Here is a 23828-nt window from a genome sequence, read left to right as displayed (position 1 = left end):
AGGAATATCTTTGAATACTGTTCCAAAATTTGGAAATTCCTACAATAATTCCTTCAGGAAATTTTTCTGGAATACAGGAACTTACTCGAAGTTTCTTCAGGAATTGCTCCGCAAGTTTCGTACATAAGTTTCCCCGGAAGTACCTTGAGCAATTCCTCCAGGAGATTCTTGAAAATTGAAAATGCACGGGGCCCAAAATCCGGTGGAAAATTTTCCCGAGGTGTGAGGAGAAGTAGCGAGGAAAAAAAATTAGAATATCAATGAGAATTTTTATTACATGCATGCTTATTAAGTGCACGGGATTATTGAATATAATTAAATAGGTGAACTGTTCCGATGTCCATCTCACTAAACATATATTCATCTCAGTGGCGTAGCCACGGGGGTGGTTTTGGGCATAACCCCCCCCCCCCCACAAAGACAAAATTTTCAGAACAAATTTTTTTTTCGAAACAAATAAATGTTCAGAAAACCCCCCCCAGACCAATTTTCTGGCTACGCCACTGATTCATCTCATCGGGAAACGAAGAAATACAGAAATACAAATAGAAAGAAAGAAATACAAATTTCTTTCCATTGCTTTGTTTTTCATGGGATGAATATCGGAGCCATGAGATGAATTCCAGGAGCAGTTCCCCTATTTATATCCACCAAAAAGTAAATTCCACTATCCGCAAAAATCAGTTCACGCACTTAAACATATTTATTTATCATGATCTGATTAGTCAAGACCAACGCACTGCCAGTGCACTGGATGTCCTGGATCATATGTTTCGAACCAAACAAACACGATGCTACGCACACCAACATATCCAATGACAGATGGAACTGAAAATGTTTTTTTTATTCAGGGTTCGGGTTGGCACTGACCCAGGTTTAAAAACAAATTCGACATTAGTTTCACCACTCGGATTTGAGTATTTCCGGGGTGTTCCGATTCCGATACACAGGCACAGACAAAAAAAGCTCAATAATATCAAACGCTGAGGTATCAAATGAGGTATGAACCAGTTTGATAAAAGAGATAAAAGATCAGACGACAATATCAATATTTTGCACTAAAAATCAAAAGTAGACTAAGTTATGCTATTTGTAGTAAGTGATTAATATCACGTGCCATTAGTTTGTTCTTCTCCCTAGCATATCTTGATATTTAAATGATATTTCAGTGCAAATTTTTTGATATTGTTGCCTGTTCTTTTATCTCTCATATCAATCAAGTCCATATCATGTTTTGTTATTCTGTTCATGGCTTCTGTCCGAGGCATATCTTTAACAGATTTGCATTCGGCGTTAAATTCTGCTAACGGGTGGCCACTAAATAGCCGGAATGAAAAAAATGGCTCGGGAATAAAACTACAAAGAAGTACAGTTTAATCTGATATACGTTATATAATGAGTTGGCCTTTGTCTTTAAACTTAGATAAATGAATAATATCATATGGTCCGTGGTCCGCCGTGCGGCGTAGTTTAATATGGCAGGTATCACATGACCGTTGGACGGCGGCCATCTCCGGATGATGCTTCTGATCCTATTGATGAACTGGTTCGTGTCTTTGGCTTTCTAATCTTATTTGAATACAATGGAGCTCGGTCTACTTAAAATCCTTTAAAAGTTTTCGAAACGTTCAAACGTTTCACGTTCAAAATTGTCAACCGTGTACTTTTCCCAGGGTCTTTGTTCGTTTGAAAAAAATGTACAATGCGGCGCGCATCCTTTCTGTTTTGACGGCATGTTTGAAACAACTGAACATCGGAGTAAAAGTGTGTGGGTAACAATTTTCTGAAAGCATTAATGTTCTCATGGAAATGTATTGAAGTATTGATATTCCCGTTTTTTAGTGACCACCCGTTATATTATTCGACCCATTGAAAATCTGGCTCAAAAACTATGAACAAATTTTTTTTTTACAATGCGCGAGATAGACAGTTTTGACGCTAGAATAATCAAGTTTTTTTTTCAAATTATTTTGAGGAAAATATTATTCGAACGAAACATGGTGATTTCGAAGGATTCATTTGGCATAAAAAGCATCGTGTCACAATTTTACGTTCCTAACGTGGTGGAAATTGCGAAAATCGAACATGCCACTTCTGGCTTGGTCATTTAAGACGTTTTCAGTCTTTCTAGGCCGATAATTTTCGATCTTGTACATTTCATGAAAACATCGAACTTTTGAAAACCTAACCAACCGTTGTATCGCATACCCCGAGTTACATCTGTTGGGCCGGCTGGGTGGCTGATGCTCATGATGCTTTTGCTTATGTTTACCGTCGCTGGCTGGCTGTGGCGGCTAACTGCCGCTGCTGGCTGGCTGGGTCGCGAAGCTTCGGTGGCTCTGAGACACATTCTGCAGGCTCTGGCTTTTCGCGCTATGTTTGTACCTTTTTCTGCGCTCCAACCAAGTCTGGTTGGTGTACTCTGGTACTTGGTTGGTGCTTGTTGCTTGTTTATTATGAATTTCATTTTCAGTATTGAGCTGTCCCGCGTGACGGCAGGACGTGTTTCTCGCTAGATTGGCGCGCTTTCGCACTTTTCCGCTTTTATTTCGCTTTTCGCCTCCCAATGCTCACTCTCTTCACCGCCCAATGCGTTATTTCGAATCGTTTAAAGGCTTCTAGTGCTTCCTAATAGATTACCTTTGCCGGCGTAGCGTTAAGCCTTGAGTTGTGACCAGCTGTTCTTCTACGGAGACCTGGATCCAGTGAGAACCTGAAAACAGTATTGGGCCGTGGAAGCCGGTTTTGCCAGTGACAACTTGTTCCGTGGAATGTAAACAAAGCTGTTTGTGGGATTCGCGAAGAAATTCCCTCCAGCCCAGCTCAGAGTGCAATTGTGTCGTCCTAGTGGACCGCAACAGCAGTGAAGTGACTCCGCCTAGCGGAAATAAATTACCTCGTATGGAGAGGGAATAGCCCAACTAGTTGAACCTAGCCAAGCCAAGTGTCCGCGTTTATGTGTACTATGGATTCTGATTACTGTTATTATCGTTTCAATTAGATCAATTTGCGCGCCGACTTCTGTTGTATTGTTGGATCTTGTTGTTGTGTTGAGCTGCAGTGTGTGTTTGCCCTCGTCGTATATCTCCCTCATAGGTCTCGGAGACCCAGCCAGTAAGCCAGTGTTGTGATGCATAATTGGAAAATTGGTGTTTATGGTACAAGTATGTTTACCTAAAAACCAGCAATAGCGAACAAATCTATCCGCATGGCGAGTCGATCGACCGGCGGCAGCAGCGTTGTGTGAGAAAATCTCTGAACAATTCAGTATTTGGAGGTTGTACCAGCCGACCCTTTGCGGTCTGTGTTTACGTAGCTGGCCAAGGTGAAACTTCGCAGCAATCTAGTTGAAGTTCAATATAGTAATAACAATAATCTACTACAAGCCGGCCAGCAGCGGTGCTGCGTGCAGACCGATTAATGTGCAGTGATTAAGAACCGTTTTGCTCTCAAGTTCTCAAATCCGTCGATTAGTGCCGCGCCCGGACAAACTAAGCCGGGAAAAGCTCGCATTGCGCATTCATGCTGAACAAGCGCAGTTGGGCGGCGTGGCGCGGCGGCGAACGAATCATGTGTTAACGAGCCGATAAAGCTATTCTACTTTGTTGTTGAGGTGTTTTGACGAGCGCGCGTGCGTGATATCGGAAGCGCCACCGCAGGCCGTCGGCAGACTGTTGACGCGCGAGAGAGAAGCAAGCATTGCCATTGTGGTGTTAAAATGCCGCCGCGAGCTGTTTGGCGCCTCGAATGATATGCTCAATGACAGAAGAGAGAACGCGACGCGGAATTGTTGAAAGGATATTTATCTGGAAATGCAGGTGAGTTGAAATGAAGACGAAATATCTTCGATTTTTGGGAAATTATTCAGCGTAAATTTTCTGCAGGATAATGAGCTGTCAATATTTTATACATTTTATTTATTAATAATGAAACAAATTCGTTGATTTAAAAACAAATTATTTTGAATTTATATGTGTGTGTGTGTGTCATCCTCTATCCCTCACCCAGCTGGGGGCGTTGGTCAAGTAGTACTACGAATAATTTGATCATATCGCATGTTCCGTAATGGTGCCCTTTTTGTTATGAAGACTAGTACTACAAAAAGACTAGTACTTATGAGGCAAGGAACCTCAGGAAGTGTAGGGAATGGGCTGTACTAGTTGTTCATAACAGGTACAGCAAAACATCACAAGGACGCCCTTATTCGCACTAACTACTCAGGGAGTAGAAGGTCAAGAAGAGCCACCGTTGCTAACCAAAGCGTGAACCGGATATCTGGGACTCCCACAATATCCGCGGCAATAGTAGCAAACGATGCCCTGTGCGTATTTAGTAGTCAATGATATGATTTATGAAGCATCAAAAACATAATAGGGTAAGATGGTGTAATTCACCCCCGCGGGTGATTAGGGGGGGTCTTTTATACCTTATTACCCTAAAATAGAATAATTAGAACTGGCTCACCAATGTAATTTATCCTTTCGTTGTTAGCAGCTTCGGAAGAACTGCCAAATGGTGTCATTCAGCCATCTGAATCGAGACACATCCCCCGAGCCGACATCCCGTCTTTGAAAGCATGCGCTGAATCCGAATACGTCTTTGAACATGATGAGGAAGTCTCGATACCCAACGATGGCAGCTGACTGCAGATCATCATCATGGGCACTGCTTCTCCAGAGGACTAACGTCTGGATTTTGCGTCCAGAAATTCTAGCACGTTGGAATTCTAGCTTGGAATCCGGCGTTGCTTATCACGAGTGCAATCAATTCGGCTTGTGCGGTTTCCAGAATCGTTGATAATCGGCCGAAAAACTTTAAAAAAACTTGACAGCAAAAACAAAATGCGACCGTCCACGTACAAATGCTTGCTGTGACTCAAAACAAATTATTTTGAATTTATAAACTGAAAAATACTATTGAGATGCATTCAAATTTAAATTAATAGTTTCAATAAATTTATAGCCATTGGGTGCTAAACTTCAAAACAATGTCACTTAGACATACTTCAATTAAATGTGATATAAACTGACAGCTTATTGGCAAGTATTCGCTAAGCAGAATACGAAAAGCTATAAAACCTTGCTGCAACTCAACTCTGCTTCGGAGTAGTGTAAATATAACCAAGCAAGTTAGTATTTCATCAGTGCCTTGTCGATATCTGCCCTTCTGCATGACGACAGTTTTTACTAGTTACACTTAACCCTCTTTTTACGCCACTTCTTTATACGTCACTTGGTTTTACGGCCTTCTTTTTACTGCACGTGACGTAGATAGAATTGTGAGCAGTATTGAATCCAAAAGTAGACCTATTAGAATGAAATCTTCAGAGCTCAGAGAACCCAGAGAGCTAAGCAAATCTCTTAATTTAATGAACGACGCTGGGCAATTTGAGCCACCCAAAAATGATAGTCTAAATATTCCAATATGTTTCACTGAAATAGTCACACTCTTTTGCATACGATTGGTGTCGGTCTTATTCTTTACGGTAGTTCATGCTTTAAACTTATTATAATGAGCAGAAAATGTTTTTTTTTGTATCTAAAGAAAAGGCTTTGGTGACGTGAATACCAAAATTGCATTGAAGTAATTCTCGCTGAGACCGAGCCACTATTTGCATCAGGTCTCAAAAAAGCTTAAATTTATTAATTTAATTAAATTTATAATTTATAATAATTAAATTTATTAAATTTATGCTCATTCGAAAGCTTTCGGCGAGTATATAAAGGATCAGAGTTAAATTCCTCATAAAGATGGACCCTTCGTTAGTTATACACGAAATTACTTTTATGGACCCCTCAATTTTTGCCAATTCTTGACTCACCAAAACTGTCATAACTCCAACATTTCTTAACTGATCTTAGAGGTCAGCATATCGATGGAAAGAGAAAGAGTGTGGCCTCGATTTGTGATAACAAATGTAGAGGCAGCCATCTTGGATTTATTTTCGATTTTTTTTTCGCTTGTTTTGCAACTACCGATTTTGAATATTAATAACATCGTTGGAAATCTTAACCTATACATGTGCTTTGTGTCCAAAAACCTCAGGAATATAATTTTTCTATCAAAATGTATGTACGAACATTATTTTTATGGTTGGTTAATATGATACTACGACGTCAGTTGTTTGATTTCAAACACTATTCTACGCCAAATATGTTTTGAAAATGAAGAGCATATTTACAACAGTAATTTTGCAAAACTTTTGAGCACAACGGAGCCGTATTCAAGTATTCAAATAGTCGATATCAAAACACTGAAGAAATTTTCAAATAGAAAACGAAATACGTATCTGATGATAAATAAGTGAATATAGTGGAAGTAAATGGAAGTTCGAAGTATTTTAACCTTGTAACATTTTCCCTTAAGACGCTCATTATTAATTATTTCATTAATAATTATTTCAGTATTCAAGTTGTTTGATTTAATAGTCCAAGAATCTTGTTATTTTTTTCAGTTCGTTTATTTGGTAGGCTCAGGCGAAGAATCTTGTTATTGATGATTATAAAAATAAAGCAGAGTTATTTTTGATTATTCTGAACTTATTTTTCCTAACACGTCATCAAAGAAAAAGGCGAGACTAGTAAAAAGAGGTCTTGATTATTTGTATTTGTGTAAATTTGAACGTAGGAAAAAAATCCAGCGCGTTAGGAAATGTGTCTGCGGGGTCCGCAAGTCGTCCTACACTTGATCGATCCATAGATGGTACGCATCACTTTTCTTTCGAAAACTCCCAGTTGGTCCTTCACGTGCATCGTCCAGGTCTCGTGTCCATAGAGAACTACCGGTCTAATAAGCGTTTTGTAGATAGTTAGTTTGGTACGGCGGCAAGCTCTACTCGATCGGTGCGTCTTGCGAAGTCCAAAGTAGGGTTTCTTACCCCATTCCCGGGCTAACAAGCAACTTTTCCTGAATTTTAACTTCTGCTTAAAAAAGCTATTCTTGATAAACATCGTTTAAAAAAGCTTTTATTTGATTTAAATAAACGGGGTGCAGCACTCATTTCAGTCATAGCGATTGCATTTCCGGCACATTTCAAACCAGTTCCCGGCCTAAGCAAAATTTCACTCAATATCTCAAGATTTTACTCTCATTCTCTCTCGAGATGGTAGAAAATGCGACGTAAACAAGAATATATACGTTCTACGATAACATGATGCCAGATGGTATTATTTGTAATAATTTTTGTTTGTTTAATAGATTCATTCACTCATCCAAATTTCTTCCAAACTTTTAAAAACTATATTATTTTTTACTTTTTGAAATCGAGAGAATTATAAATAACATGAAAGCGTCAACGTATTAGACAGTTTTCCTATTAACAATGAAGGATTATTTTCATACTAAAATAGGTTCTTGGCCTTTTGGCAGCACGGTACGGCTAGAAGTTAATTTTTGAGCGGTTTGAGGATACATTTCGAAATGTATTCTAATATGTTTATATAAGTTCTGGTATAACGAACAAATAGGAAGGACTTTTTTTTTAAATTATCAATCATAAACCTATGGCTTCCAAACATTATACATCTTTAGTTTTCTGTACAGTGAACCGGGAATCGGGTTCAAAGGCTCAAGTAGTGATTTAGCCTACGTACGATTTCCTGTCATGATGCGTCTCTGAATTTCTCTGCTGGTATCGTTATCGGAGGTCACAGTGAGCCCAAATACACGAATTCTTCAACCACCTCGACTCCGTCATCACCATCACCAAAATTATATACATTATTGACCCGATTTTGTCGCTCCCCGATTATGTCTACCCCCGATATTATTACGTATTCGATCCTATTTTATATTTTTGTAGTTATAATTATGTATAACTTTGAATTGAATAACACGACAAAACAAACAATCTAACTAAGATTTTTTTTTCTACTTATCTTAATACAGTGAACTCTCCCTAACTCGATGTTCTGTTACTCGATATTTTCCCTTGGGGGTCGTACACATATTACGTAAGCAATTTTCCTGGATTTTTCGATCCCCTCACCCCCCATGTAAGATTTTTTTTCATACAAATGATTTTTTATTTATATGGTGCGTAAGAAAACGACAGACCCCCCCCCCTCCCTCCTTACATAATATGTGTACGGCCCCTTACTCGATGACATTCAAAGTCTCTTGAATCTAGCATACTGCGTTCCCTCCGTAAGTCGATATCTCCTTAACTCAGTATTATCTAAGTCAATGGAATTTTCCAATGCGTTTTCACTTCGCTGATTCGAAGTTGTCAGAAACATTACATGCACGATATAATTAGAAGTTAGAAGTGAGAAGTGATGAGCGAGAAGTGAGACATAATAAATTATCAGTGAGAAATGAACAGTTAGAAGCGAGTAATTTGAAGTGAGAAGATAAAAGTGAAAAGTGATAAATGAGAAATGCGAAGTAAGAAGTAAGAAGATAGATCTGAAAAATTCGAAGTGTGAAGTGAATGGTGAAAAACGAAAAGTAATAAGTAAAAAGTGAAAAATGAATAAGTGAAAAGTGAAAACTAAGAATTGAAAAGTTAGAAGTGGAAAGTGATAAGTAAGAAATGAGAAGTCAGAAGTGAAATTTAAAAGATATAAATAAGTGAGAAGTGAAAAATGAGAATTGGGAAATAAATGGAGAGAAGTGAGAGGTGAAAAATGAAAAGTGAGAAGTGAGAAATTCGAAGTGTGAAGTGAAAAGGGAGAAGTGATAAATGAGAAATGAGCAGTCAGAAATGCAAAGTAAGAAGTGAGTAGTGGGAAGTGAGAAGTTAGAAATGAGAAATAAAAAGTGAAATATAAGAAGTTATAAGTGAGAAGTGTAAAATGAAAAATGAGAAGTGAGAAATAAATAGAGAGAAGTTAGAAGTGAAAAGTTAAAAGTGAGAAGTGAGAATCTATAAGTGTAAGGTGAAAAGTAAGAAGTAAAGAAATGAGGAGTGAGTAGCGGGAAATGAGAGGTGAGAAGTGAGAAGTGAAGATAGAAGTAAAAAGTGATAAGTGCTAAGTGAGGAATGAGGAGTCAGAAGCGAGATGTAAGAAGTTATAAGAGTTTCGAAAACTCCAAGTGCGCGTTGGTCCTCCACGAGCATCGTCCAGATCTCGTGTCCGTAGAGGACTACCGGTCTAATGAGCGTTTTGTAGATTGTCAGTTTGGTACGGCGGCGAACTCTATTCGATTGGAGCGTCTTGCGGAGTCCAAAGTACGTGCGATTTCCAGCCACTATGCGTCTCCGAATTTCTCTGCTGGTATCATTTTCAACAGTTCCAGTGAGCCCAAGTACACAAATTCTTCTACCACCTCGATTTCGTCACTACCTTCTCTTGAACCTCTTCCTATCATGTCCTTCGTCTTCGACGTGTTGATGACTAGTCCGAGCCGCTTGGCTTCCCTCTTCAGTCTGATGTAGGCTTCCTCCATCTTCTCAAAGTTACGTGCCATAATATCTATGTCGTCGGCGAGGCCAAATAGCTGGACGGACTTATTGAAAATTGTACCACTCGTGTTAATTCCTGCTCTTCGTATTACCCCTTCCAAAGCGATGTTGAATAGCAGACACGAAAGACCATCACCTTGCCGTAACCCTCTGCGGGTTTCGAAGGGACTCGAGAATGCTCCTGAAACTCGAACTATGCACATCACCCGGTCCATCGTCGCTTTGATCAACCGTGTCAGTTTATTCGGAAATCCGTGTTCGTGCATTAGCTGCCATAGCTGGTCCCGATCGATTGTATCATATGCGGCTTTGAAGTCGATGAATAGATGATGTGTGGGCACGTTGTATTCGCGGCATTTCTGCAGTACTTGGCGAATGGCGAACACCTGGTCCGTGAAGCGTTCGCCCATAAAACCCGCCTGGTACTGCCCCACGAACTCCCTTACAATTGGTACAAGACGAAGGCATAAAATTTGGGAGAGTACCTTGTAGGCGGCGTTCAGCAATGTGATTTTGCGGTAGTTGCTACAATCCAGCTTATCGCCCTTTTTGTAGCTAAGACACACGACACCTTCCATCCACTCCTGCGGCAAAACTTCCTCCTCCCAAATCTTGGTAATGACCCAGTGCAGCGCTCTAGCCAGTGCCTCACCACCGTGTTTAAATAGCTCTCCTGGTAGTTGGTCAACCCCAGGGGCTTTGTTGTTCTCCAGCCGGCCAATCTCCTCCTGGATTTCCTGGAGATCCGGGGCCGGTAGAATTATGTCCTGTGCGCGGTCCATCACCATACCGCCATCTTGGTCTGCCACATCGCCATTCAGGTGCTCTTCGTAGTGCTGCCGTCACCTTTGGATCACCTCACGCTCGTTCGTAAGAAGGTTCCCGTTTATGTCCTTACACATATCAGGCTGTGGCACGTGGCCCTTACGTGAACGGTTCAACTTCTCATAGAACTTTCGTGTGTTATTAGCGCGGTACAGTTGCTCCGTCTCTTCACGGCCTCGATCTTCCTGCTGGCGCTTTTTCCTCCGGAAAATCGAGTTTTGTCTGTTCCGCGCCCGTTTGTATCGTGCCTCGTTCGCCGTCGTGCGGTGTTGCAGCAAACTCGCCCATGCTGCATTCTTCTCTTCAACATACTGCTCACATTTGCCGTCATACCAGTCGTTTCTCTGATCCGGGGGCACCGTGCCAAGTGCGGCGGTTGCGGTGCTACCAATAGCGGATCGAATATCTCTCCAGCCATTTTCAAGAGACGCTGCGCCTAGCTGCTCTTCCTTTGGGAGTGCCACTTCCAGCTGCTGCGCGTATTTTTGGGCTAGTCTACCGTATTGTAGCTGCCCAATGTTAAGCCGCGGCGTCCGACTTCGAGAGTTTTGAGCGCAGGCATACTGCAACGAGGTAGTGGTCGGATTCAATATTCGCACTTCGGTAATTTGGTTTTCCGTTTCTTGGTTAGGTGATCTCCATGTGGCCTTGTGGATATTTTTGCGGGGAAAGAAGGTGCTTCGGACTACCATTCCGCGGGAGGCTGCGAAGTTTATGCATCGTTGGCCGTTGTCATTCGATACGGTATGCAGACTATCCGGTCCGATGACCAGTCTATACATTTCCTCCCTTCCTACCTGTGCGTTCATGTCACCGATGACGATTTTGACGTCCCGCAGTGGGCATCCATCGTATGTCTGCTCCAGCTGTGCGTAGAACGTTTCTTTCTCGTCGGCAGGTCTCCCTTCGTGTGGGCAGTGCACGTCGATGATGCTATAGTTGAAGAAACGGCCTTTAATCCTCAGCTTGCACATCCTTGCGTTGATTGGCTGCCACCCAATCACGCGTTGGCGCATCTCACCCAGCACTATGAAGCCGGTTCCCAGCTCGTTGGTGGTGCCGCAGCTTTGGTAGAAGGTAGCCGCTCGATGCCCGCTTTTCCACACTTTCTGTCCTGTCCAGCAAATCTCCTGTAGCGCCACGACGTCGAAGTTGCGGGGATGTAATTTATCGTAGATCATCCTGTCGCAACCTGCGAAACCTAGCGACTTGCAGTTCCATGTTCCAAGCTTCCAATCGTGATCCTTTATTCGTCGCCTAGGTCTTTGCCGATTATATCGAGTCGCATTATCTCTTATATTGTTCGTAATTATTGGTTTTTCAAGCGGCTTATTGGGCCTGCGCAAACCTCCTGTCTCGCCGGAGGGCCGTCGTGTCAGGGCCGTTTAGCGTCCCACTTAACACCAGGACTTGGGCTTGTGCACTTTGAGCGGCACACGGTCGCTTTGGCGGAGCCTACTTGCGGATATATGCAGATTTTTATAGAGGTTTAACAGGGCCCACTGTCAAATTCCACCACATCCTGGGCAAGCCTCACAACTCGCAGATGGCCTGGGGAGGGATCGTCAAGCCCTTGGACATAGTCCCTGCTGCCCCCCTGTTCCCTCACTTCTCACTGCTGAATATCCCGCTTCTCACTTTCCAATTATCATCTCTTATTTCTCAGTACTTGCTTCAGTTTGTGTAACAACTCACATCCTACTTCTCACTTTTCACCACCTACTTCTCACTTATCTTTCTTCACTTTCAACTACTCACATGTTGCAGCACACATCTCACTATTCAATAATGACTTCCGTTTTTTCTGTACTCCCTACTCAATACACTACTCGAACAAATATAAATGTGTTCTCTATTTCGAAAACTCCTTAACTCGATGGTCCCTTCAATATCGAGTAAGGGAGAGTTCACTGTAAAGCTATGTCCATTCAAAATCCGGAATAATAAAACATCTGTATCTAGGTAACGGATTGACATACAGATAAGGTTAAAACAAAGGTAATTTACTGTACTTCAAGGAAAAAACATAAATGCAAATTATTTCTAGTTTTCTTGTGACAATTCGCACTTTCTTCTTTATTCCTCTTATCAAACGCTGCACACCTTCCTTGGCACATTTGTTCCATATTTTGAGAAAAATATATTAAGCTCTTTTAGTGGAATGTATTCAACCGTCTAAGACGAATTAAGTACTGTCCATTTAATTCCACCAGTTAATTTTCGTTATCTTTGCAGATACGTATTTCGACCACAACTGTGTGGTCGTCTTCAGTGTCTCGTACTTGACTCGACTTGAAGAAAACAATCGCAACTTACACTATTTATACTACGCTAGGTACCTAATCTAATCTTATTTGCCTACTTTATTTACCTATACAGTAAATTACTTTATTGCTTAAGTAGAAACATGAAGAGGCAAGAGCTACCATTTCCCTGATCCTTATTCAACAGCGCTGTTTGTACCTGTCGGTGGATTTCCAAACTCTCAGCTACATCGAGTTTCCACGGGGAAGAGACATTTCTTAAGATTTTATTATTTGATGCCGTAATTGGGTGATTTTCCCTATACACATGCTCTGCTACCTTAGATCTAAATTCGTAATGTAATCCCTTATCGTTTTCTCTTTTCGCCTTACTCACTTCCGCCATATGTTCCTTGAACCTTATATCTAATGATCTTTTTGTTTGGCCTACATAGATTTTTTCACATTGGGAACAACTCTAGACCAACATTTGAAAAGGGCGTAACAGCCAAAATTCATTCCTTCTGATTCGTCGTCCACTTATACAGCTATATATGTAGACGAAGAATCAGAAGGAATAAATTTTGGTTGTTACGCCCTTTTCAAATGTTGGTCTAGAACTTATCTTATAAACGCCTGCTTTATTCAACATTTCTACTTTATCCTTCGTTGAACCCAATAGAGACTTGAGTTGGTTGCTTCTACTGGAGAATACTAGATCGATGCCGAATTTCCTTAGTCGAGGGCGTAGCTGGTTGGTGATGTGTTTATCATATGGGACCGAAACTCTTTTCAGCGGCTCCTCTATCGGTGTCAGCGTTGTATGTCCATTTCGTCGTAGGGTCCTTTCCTTCTTGTTGATGATCGCTCGTTTTTCCATATTTCCGTCATCTGAGTCGCGTCCCGAGCTGTTTATCCACTGTTCTCAAGCTTCCGCTTCATTATTGCCCAAAATGTCTCGATGGGCCAAAACTGCGGGCAGTTGGGTGGATTATGTTTTTATTGTTGAAATCTACGTTATTATCGCGGTACAACTGGACGACTTCCCGGCGTTAGTGGCAACTCGCCAAATCTGGCCAAATCTTCACGGGACCTTCATGGGCTTTCATAAAACTTAGTACGCGGTTTTTGAAACATTCTTCCTTGTACAGCTTAGAGTCCATCATCTTATTCGTCACGAACACTTTGGTCTTTGCCATGTCATCCGCGAAACAAATAAATTGACTGGATCTGTTGAAAATCGTACCCTGGCTGCTACACCCGGCTCTCCGCATGACACCTTCTAGCGCAATGTTGAACAACAGGCACGAAAGTCCATTACTTTGTCTTAGTCCCCGGCGCGATTCGAACGAACTGGAGTGTTCGCCCGAAATCTTCACACAGTTTTGCACACCATCCACCGTTGCTTTGATCAGTCTGGTAAGCTTCCCAGGGAAGCTGTTCTCGTCCATAATTTTCCATAGCTCTACGCGGTCTATACTGTCGTATGCCGCCTTGAAATCAACGAACAGATGATGCGTTGGGACCTGGTATTCACGGCATTTTTGAAGGATTTGCCGTACAGTAAAAATCTGGTCCGTTGTCGAGCGGCCGTCAACGAAGCCGGCTTGATAACTTCCCACGAACTCATTCACTAATGGTGACAGACGACGGAAGATGATCTGGGATATCACTTTGTAGGCGGCGTTAAGGATGGTGATCGCTCGAAAGTTCTCACACTCCAGCTTGTCGCCTTTCTTGTAGATGGGGCATATCGCTGAGATCAGGCAAGAGATCAAAGGAGGTTTCAACAAGCTTTCGCCTGCGGTACTATCTCCCGTTCCACGGTTCAGGTTCGGTAAAAATAATACGCCGAAAAGAAGCCGTGATGACGAAGCTGCACCATTTGATCAACCGGCCAAAATTCTTCGCGGTGCCGGACCGTCAAACGCCAACGTATCATCAGCTTCTGTAGCACGATCAACTGAGAAGTTCTGGATCTATCTTTCGAAAATTTCACCTGATGTATCGGAAGCCGATGTCGAGAAACTTGCCAAGGATTGCTTGAATGTGGACGAAGCTACTGTGAAATCTCTGATACCGAGAGGCAAACAAGTGTCGACGCTGTCATTCATCTCTTTCAAGGTAGGAGTCAGTCTAGCATCGAAATCAAAAGCTATGGATCCTCTGTCATGGCCACAGGGGATCGAATTCCGCGAGTTCATTGACGATAATACCCGCACTCAGACTTTTTGGAAACCAGCCCAGAACGTGGATACTGGCCCTGTTATCAGCATTTAGAAGCTACCTCCGTTCGTGAAGTCTCTCCAGCTGTCGTATCTATTCTTCCTCATTCCTCTACCACTTGTTCTCCGCTCACCGTCTACTACCAAAACGTCCGTGGATTGAGGACAAAAACAAGCACTCTACTCAATTCACTGCTGTCCTGTGATTTTGATGTCATCGTATTCACAGAAACATGGCTCTATTCCGACATCTCGAACTCCGAACTGTCAAGCAACTACACCATCTACCGATGCGATAGAAACACTCGCACCAGTGTATTTCAGCGTGGAGGAGGTGTCCTAATCGCAGTGAGAGCCCAGCTGAATTCGAAAGCCGTATTTCTTGTAGGCAGCGATGATCTTGAGCAAGTTATTGTGAAAGTTATGCTACCACATGAGTCCATCTGTCTGTGTTGCATCTATATTAGACCGCGCAGTCCCGCCGATATTTACGCTAAGCACGGTGAATCCCTTGTGCGTCTCCTCGAGTTAGCTGACCCTCGTGATACCATGATAGTCATGGGCGATTACAACCTTCCTAATTTGGCCTGGGAATTCGATGATGAAGTACGTGGGTTTCTGCCTCTCAACGCCTCGTCGGAACAAGAACTTGCAGTAGTTGAGTCTTTACTACCCACAGGATTGCAGCAAATCAATGATTTGGTTAATGCGAATGGTAGGCTTCTCGATTTAGTTTTCGTCAGTGATTCTGATCGAATTGAACTGTTTGAATCACCTGCTGCCATTTTGAAAGTCGATCCTTACCACAAGCCATTTGTTTTGACGCTCGAATGCTCCTCTGAAGACTTGCAACTCCCGCAGTCGAATTCAGCTGCACGGAATGAATATAACTTCGCTCGATGTGACTTTGATGTAATCAACGCTAGATTAACTGCATTGGACTGGACGTGTTTATCAAACCTCGAAACGGTGGATGATGCTGTGACTGTTTTTTATGACAATGTTTACCAAGTAATTCGTGACAATGTCCCGCTGAAAACCCGAAGAAAGTCTACAAAATGCCAACAACCATGGTGGAACCCGCAGCTGCGCAGACTACGGAACCGTCTACGCAAGGCCCGTAAACGTTATTTTCGTTCCAGGACAACTGAGAATAAGTATGCTGTTCAACTTGCGGAAGCTGAGTATAACAGCGTGCATGAAGTTCGTTTCCGTGAGTATATTGAACAAATGCAACGGAACCTCAAAAGAACCCTTCATCGTTCTGGTCTTTTGTGAATACTCGCAAAAGGTCAGCTGGTATTCGAATAACGTCTTCTATGGTAATCATAATTCTTCCGCCGACAACACTTCTGCAAATCTGTTTGCTGAGTTCTTTCACAGTGTGTTTGAGTCAGACTACCATTCACCGCCACAACAGTATTTAGATGAGTTACAAAGCTTTAACATCCATCTACCGCAGCTAAACCTCAGTATTAACACGGTTTTAACGCTCTTAATGCAGTTGACGTTTCGAAGGGACCTGGTCCAGATCAGATTCCACCGTCGTTCATAAAAAACTGTGTGCAGCCTCGCTGGCTGTCCCAGCCCTGACAATTTTCAACAGATCACTCGCGGATGGCGTGTTCCTGATGCCTGGAAGCACGCATCAATTACACCGATCTTCAAATCCGGCAACATACATAACGTGGAAAATTATCGACCCATTTCGATCCTGAACTGTTTGGCCAAAGTACTAGAAAGACTGTTGCATGACAAGCTTTATCCAGCCGTTAAATCCGTTATATCTGAATTCCAGCATGGATTCATGCAAAAACGTTCGACGATCTCTAATTTGATGAGCTTCACCAATAGTGTTATTGGATGCATCGAGAAGCGGCAACAAGTAGATGCTGTGTATATTGACTTTTCGAAAGCATTTGATAAAGTTCCGCATGATCTTGCTATTTTGAAACTGAACCGTCTTGGTCTACCGTCGTGGATCGTCAACTGGATTCATTCGTACTTGACTTCAAGAAAAGCCTTCGTCAAGGTTCGTGACGCCAGTTCCGATGAATTCGAGATTCCGTCTGGCGTTCCACAAATAAGTCACCTAGGACCTTTTATTTTTGCGCTTTTTATCAACGACGTTTGCGGTCAGCTACACAAGCTGCTTTTTGACCTGAAAATTTAACGAGTCGTGAAGTCAGCTTTAGATTGCTGTGCACTTCAAGCCGACATTGTGCGCTTATCATCGTGGTGTCAGATAAACGGAATGCAAGCCAACGCCACCAAATGCAGAATCATTACTTTTTCCCGTGTTCGCTCACCAATCAGATTTGACTATTCGATGGACCAGTCACCGCTTATGAGAGTTAACTCCATAAAGGATCTTGGCCTTACCTTGGACAGTAAGCTTCGGTTCAACGAGCACATCTCAAAGACAATCTCCAAAGCCAACACTATGCTTGGCTTCCTGCGCCGCAACTCTGCACAATTCGATGATGCTTATGCTCTGAAAACATTATACTGCTCATTGGTCCGAAGCATTCTTGAGTACGGAGTTCAAATATGGGCTCCTTACCATGCGATTCATGCATCACGCATAGAAAGCATCCAGAAACGTTTCGTCAGATTCGCATTACGACACCTGCCATGGACCAATCCCGATAACCTGCCACCGTATGAGCACAGATGTACGCTCATTGGCTTGCAAACACTCTCCAAACGCCGAACGTATTTACAACGACTTTACATTTTTGACATGATCCGTGATAACATTGACTGCAGTAGCGTGCTCCGGGAAATCAATTTCCACGCACCTAGCCGCCGATTACGCAATCCCCAATTGCTTTGGACCCCGGCGCACCGCACTGCTTACGGTTACAATAAACCACTTGACAGATGTTGTAGATTGTTTAACGATGTATGTGATATGTTTGATTATAATGTTAGTAAGCTTGTCTTCAAAAATAGGATTAAGATACTGTAGTCTGTGTGGTTTTGAACCAAAGATGAAATAAATAAATAAAAAAAAAATATAACGCCTTCCTTCCACTCCTCCGGTAGCTGTTCAGTTTCCCAGATTCTGACTATCAATTTGTGCAGGCAAGTGGCTATCTTTTCCGGGCCCATCTTGATGAGCTCAGCTCCGATACCACCCTTACCAGCTGCTTTATTGGTCTTTAGCTGTTGGATGGCATCATTAACTTCCCTCAAGGTGGGGGCTGGTTGGCTTCCATCGTCCGTCCATCGTAGTTCACCATTACTGCCGCTAACCGCAAGTCGAGCACATCTGTATATGGGGCTCCATATACAGATGTGCTCGACTTGCGGTTAGCGGCAGATTAGGTGTTCCAATCTGCCAAATTCACGATTCAGCCATCTTGGATTTCAGTATGGGAGAGCCAGCCAGTTTGTTTATGTTTTGCACCGAAAATGAATTTTTCACCCCCGCCTTCTTCTCGTCCATAAACTTGGCAGATTGAAACACCTAGCTGTGTATTCATCTTGGTTCAAATGTTCCTCGTAGTGCTGCTCCCACCATTCAATCACCACATGTTCATCCATCAAGATACTCCCATCCTTATCCCTGCACATTTCGGCTCGCGGCACGAAGCCTTGGTGAGTCAAGGATTGACAAAAATCGAGGGGTCCATAAAAGTGATTTCGTGTATAACTAACGAGATTAGATTGGAAAAGTGGATATATTAATTCTCAATATTAGAAATTCAAAGAAGTTTATTGGCACTTTATCACTTATACCAGGTAGGCAACTACAGAAAGATTTTAAAATCTTATTTTCAATTCTCTTACGTATCTTTTACCTGGTATTACAACAACCAGTCAATGTTGACACATCATACAACATAAGCGATCTGAAAGTTTTTGTTCCTCTATTCAGGAGTGGATTCACTTAACATATTTGTAACATTTGGCTTTAAAGTCTACGAAATGGTTTAATTTTTGATTCAGAATAAGACCTTAATTTAACTTCGCTAGAGCAATTGTTTGGAACCACATTCATAGTGACAACATGTTTTTAACATTCGTAGAGACAATAGATTTTCGGCCTTTTTTGAGAAATTGAAAGCTGAGTTTTAGAGGCATTTGGGGAAGTATTCCATATTTCCAAATATGTGGGAAAAAGTATTCAAACTTTTTTTAAAAAAAATCTTCGGATTACACGAATGTCTCGTCTTTTGGCGGAAAGGCTCCCGTTGTCTGCGAACAATGCAGTTTGACAATCCGACGGTAAACCAGGTAAGTTAGGTAAATATGTTCACAGCCCCAGTTTGCTCCCTAGGAGAACCTAAAAATTCCAGTTAATTATTTTCACGAAAACAAAATATTTATGGTTTGGTTTTCAATTCCTGTTTTAGCTACTGTTCAATGTTCATGCATGGTAGTAGTAAGCTAGTTATTCCTCAAGATGAACTATTTTATTATTGAGGATAAGCCTCCCAGAATAAAAAACTAAGTTCACTTGCGGTTTCAAGGGTACACCACTTTATACGGAAGCAACGCACAACTGTAATTTTTATTAGGTATTTTACGCATGCGGCGACGCAGCAAAGCTGAAATAAAATGATGACAGTTGTGCGTTGGCTCCGTATCAGGGACGGGAAATGTCATTTCGATGTCATGGGACTAATTTACAATTATGTTTTACATATAAACATGTAGCCCTCAAAGGACCCTATAACTTTTTCCAATAGGTCATTTGTCTAAATCTGATTTATGACATTAATGTCATGACATTCCGTAACATTTTTTAAATTTCGCTCTCATGGCTTAGATTTTGTATTTAGAACAATGATCTGTTAGACAAAGTTCTAAGATCTTTTAAGCATTAAATGTTAATGGGCCCTCCTTAGCCGTGCGGTAAGACGCGCAGCTACAAAGCAAGAACATGCTGAGGGTGGCTGGGTTCGATTCCCGGTGCCGGTCTAGGCAATTTTCGGATTGGAAATTCCCTCGACTTCCCTGGGTATAAAAGTACCATCGTGTTAGCCTCATGATATACGAATGCAAAAATGGTAGGTTGGCTTAGAAACCTCGCAGTTAATAACTGTGGAAGTGCTTAATAAACACTAAGCTGCGAGGCGGCTTTGTCCCAATATGGAGATGCAATGCCAATAAGAAGAAGAAGAAGACGTCAATAAAAAAAATCCGAATTGTTAAGTTATTTGCAAATTCGTAATTGCAATCCCACGACATTTTTTTAACATTTTCCGTCACTGCTCCTTATTGAGTGGTGATCCCTTGAAAACGCTGGTAGATTTAAAGTTGGATCCCGAGAGCCTTGTCTTAAAAAACAACGTTAATAAAGTTTAATCAAGACGAGAATTTTTCTACGAATATGGCTGATGACTTGGCTTAGTATGACGATATGAAGATTATTTAAAGCTTTTAGTGGAATGTCTTCACTTGTCTAAGACAAGATCGTACTATCTTATTTGATTGTTAATCAAGCGAGTGGTGGAATTGAATGGGACAATACGAACTCGTCTTATTATGATGCTCAAGTGGTGTTTCTGATTTCTGATCTTAAAATATTATCTACGATCTCCTTCTGCAATTGAAATGATGTAGTCTTTGAGACCTTATTCATCGAATTATCGACTAATAACAAATATTTATTATTAATTTATTCTTTCTCTTTGTTGCAGATACTAATACAAAACCGGAATAAATCATCATGCTCAGCGTAACACACGGAGCTCAATCATATGTTTATTCAGGTCGTCAATCCATAATATCTTCCCAGCATTGCCATAAAGTGAACTGCACACTCTGTCAAAACTCTTCCAACAGACTGCTCATCGCTATTTGAGAAATGTGATTACTTGAAATTTAACAGAAGCTCATAGTGAACAACACTCACCCTGAATAGCGCAAGAAAAGCAAAGAATCGACAAACAAATAGCAAAAAAGGCTTAACTCCACCAAGCCGTCGGGCATCATCGAGTCTCAAGTGAAGTGAACCCGTGAACCAACAAACCTTTTCGTCAGACACGGACACGGAGGACAGATACAGTCACACTCTCCAACCGTGTAGCGAGAGCACTTAATTATGTAAATAAATTTATAATTATCCATTAAGGCCAGTATTAAAGTTTAGTTAGTGTTGTGCAGCAGCAGCAGCATATCCACAAAACAGCCAGTTGTAGAGTTTTTATCCCTGTCACCGTCCAAGTGTCGAGAGCGTGTCAACTTACAACTTGCTCTATGTTTAAATATTGTTTTACCACTAAAAATCTGCAGAAGAAAACAGCGAACGCGAATTGAGCATGCAAAGCAACAAGTACCAAGCTTTTGAGAGAGGCCCGACCAGTTAGGCTCCCCACCCAGTCCGTCAGTGGAAATGTGCGAAAACAGCGAACCATAAATAATTAATGAAACGTTAATGAGAGCTATTGGGCCATAAAAGGTAGCCGCGTGTGTGAAAGCAAAAGTGACACTTCCGTTTGACGACTAGCGCCCGGCCTTCCGCAAACTTGGGCACTACATTAGCGGTTGCTCGGTTCTAGGTTGCTGTCAGTCCAGTCACGATTGTCACGTGCCGTACTGCTGCTGCCTGATTAGCACCCCGCTGGAATAGCAGAATATTTAAATGCTAATAATTAATGTAGCCGACCAGGCGAAGAAAAGAAAACAAGGAGTTGCCGGGTAGAACTAGCTCCCCTGTACTAATTAAGTGGCTAGACCCAAGCGTCGAACGGCTTCCTCCACTACATATCCACCGTCCTAGAGACACTTATTGAAAAGGGGTCACAAAGCTTGCTAACTCCGGCCAATCCGCGTGCCGCTGGGGGCCTAGAATAGAATTTCCAAGTGCAAGTGCAAGTGCAAGAGAACGGAAGAGTTGTCAAGTTGAAAGGTGCCCGAGCTGCACAGAAAACTAGGGCTTGGCCTTCTGGATTATGCTGTCAGCAAGCTACTCGGTCAACTCGGCTGGGGCGCAGGCGGGCGGTTCGTGTGATAGTTGTTAAGGTTGCGACGGCCGCGCAGCTAGTTAGTACCGGTGCCAAACGCTAACGCGCGACCAGATTTGCAGTGATTGTGTTTTAACGTTCTGTTTTTTTCCCCGCCGTTCGTCCGACCACCTCAAGAACCTCGACTTGCTGATAAGTGACTGCTGCCGTGCTGGTGATATTATTACCCGGTAACTGTTAGTGGGGTGTGTGCCGAGAGTGTATGCCTGAGCCGTGAACATTTAGTGTTTGGTGATTTGTGGTCGCTGTGCCAGTTAGATAGTTAGTGGTCAACCTGAGATCGGACCCCAGTCAACCGCCAAGCCAAGACGACGACGACGACGACAACGGCAAACGACTGCTCTACTGTTTACAAAGGAGAAGGATTATCATTTTGATACGGTGTACTGGAATTTTAATGGTTTACATGGTAAGTCCTTGACGATTAAGAATATATAGATTCGATTCAGCTGGTGGGGAGTAATGAAGCTGAAATACTTTAACTTGAGATTGATGTTCAATAAATTGTTTACGTAGCGATATGCCCATTAATGTATTTGAAAATTATTTGATTATATTTTTTAAATCTTATTAATGATCAAGCAGTTATGTATTGAACAATTTCTATTACAGGTTACTAGAAATATCATTTGTGTTATAGAGATAAAGTGGATTATGCGGATGGATATATATTTTTTATATGGAGATAAAACGAACATCAATGTTGTCTAAGCACAATGCAGCTCACCGTGATGTCCTTTCTTGTCACTCTCTAAGTAAATTTAATCGTTATTAAATACAATACCAACCAAAAGTATGGATGTACTCAGAAAAGTATTACATCAGTTGGCGATTTACAACACATCCTGAAAGTTTAATATTACCTATGAACTATCAGGTTCGTGATGATTTGTTTGGGGGATTGACTATTTCGAATAATAGTCTCGGCAAAGTTATTTATGAGGTTGAGATGAATCAAAAAGAAGACAAAATAGTTTTCTGGGCTTCCTAGATCACCGGATGGATCCCGGAAACCCCTAGCACCTACCAAGTGATCCTTTAAAAGCTGTGATTGGTCGAGAAACATCAAAATATGCGCAGTTCACCAAAAAAAAATTTCTTGGGACTAGAAACCTGTTATCGCTGTACATGATTTGGAGACCAATAATGATTACAGCTCTGTTTCCACAGCCAATTTAGGATAGGAGACGAACATTACTTCGACACTCACTGCTAGAATTGATAGAGGAATCCTCTGCACCCCCGTGAGTGCCAAGTCTCCTTAGTAAGGGATTCTTATTTCTAACAACACGAAATAGTGTTTTACTTGGCGATTTTTCGAACTAAGTGACAGGACGAACGGTAACACGATTTGTCGCGCATTATTTTGTTTCCTTTGTTTCAAAGCAGATTTCTTTTCCTTTTTGCGACTTTTTCGAACCACGTGGACACGATCTGTATTCTGTAGTGCTGACAATTGAGCTTTTCAAATAATAATTGCAAAAACATTGTGATGAAGTTCTTTTACCGACGACAACATCTTTCTAATGCATAAATATATGGATTTTACAACTCATGCAAGTCTATAGGTGTAGGAACTGTAAAATTACGAGTACGTATGTAAGAAGAACAAAGATAATAGAAACATGAGAAAGAACTCACCATAGTTTCGTTGATGCAGCTCCTTTGATTTCATGAGTCGTGAGCCCTTGAGAGTGTCCAAGTCGGCCGTAAACTCTGCTGAACAAAAACACGGTCAAGTGTTTTTTTTTTTTTTTTTTTACAAGGGAGAATGCATTTACACACTAACCCAGTACACGTGCATTGTAGTTGCCAAACTACCACACGGAAGTGTACTGGAGTGTTGGACTCGACCATACCGGTAATACCGACTAAACTCCCTTGGGCTCCACCATCGTTTCCCCCAGGAACTACCTCGCAGTACTACTTCTGGGGGGACGGCAGTACTAAGCGTACTCACTCATTATCGCTCACACAGGCACTCGTCCCACGCGAGACTGACTTGGGTGCTCGCACCCCATTCACTCCATTTGAGTCTTACTTGGATGCTCTCCCGGACGCTCCGCTGCCATGCCTCGAGGTGTCAATAGCGGTAACTGCCTGGGCCTACAGATATTGCGCTACGACACTCTGCCTCAGCACGAGCAGATCA

General features: G+C 42.0%; 1 protein-coding gene across 2 annotated transcripts in view; it reads left to right on the top strand.

The window, feature by feature from the left end:
• The first annotated feature begins 2485 nt into the window (after nt 1–2485).
• The window catches only part of LOC134224556 (Kruppel-like factor 3), a 643489-nt gene continuing 622146 nt past the window's right edge, over nt 2486–23828 (top strand). The window contains exons 1-3 of one of the 2 annotated variants that reach the window (XM_062703945.1): nt 2486–3818; nt 20351–20756; nt 20946–22085. In XM_062703945.1, the coding sequence (XP_062559929.1) occupies nt 22074–22085 (12 nt within the window). In that variant the 5' untranslated portion in view covers nt 2486–3818; nt 20351–20756; nt 20946–22073. Of the gene's footprint in view, nt 3819–20350; nt 22086–23828 lie in introns of both variants that reach the window. The other variant, XM_062703944.1, reaches the window with a different exon arrangement.

This window comes from Armigeres subalbatus, chromosome 3 (genome assembly GCF_024139115.2).
Source record: "Armigeres subalbatus isolate Guangzhou_Male chromosome 3, GZ_Asu_2, whole genome shotgun sequence".
Classification (NCBI taxonomy): domain Eukaryota; kingdom Metazoa; phylum Arthropoda; class Insecta; order Diptera; family Culicidae; genus Armigeres; species Armigeres subalbatus.
Note: the sequence above shows the minus strand (reverse complement) of the source record. Positions and strands in the feature narration are given on the sequence as shown.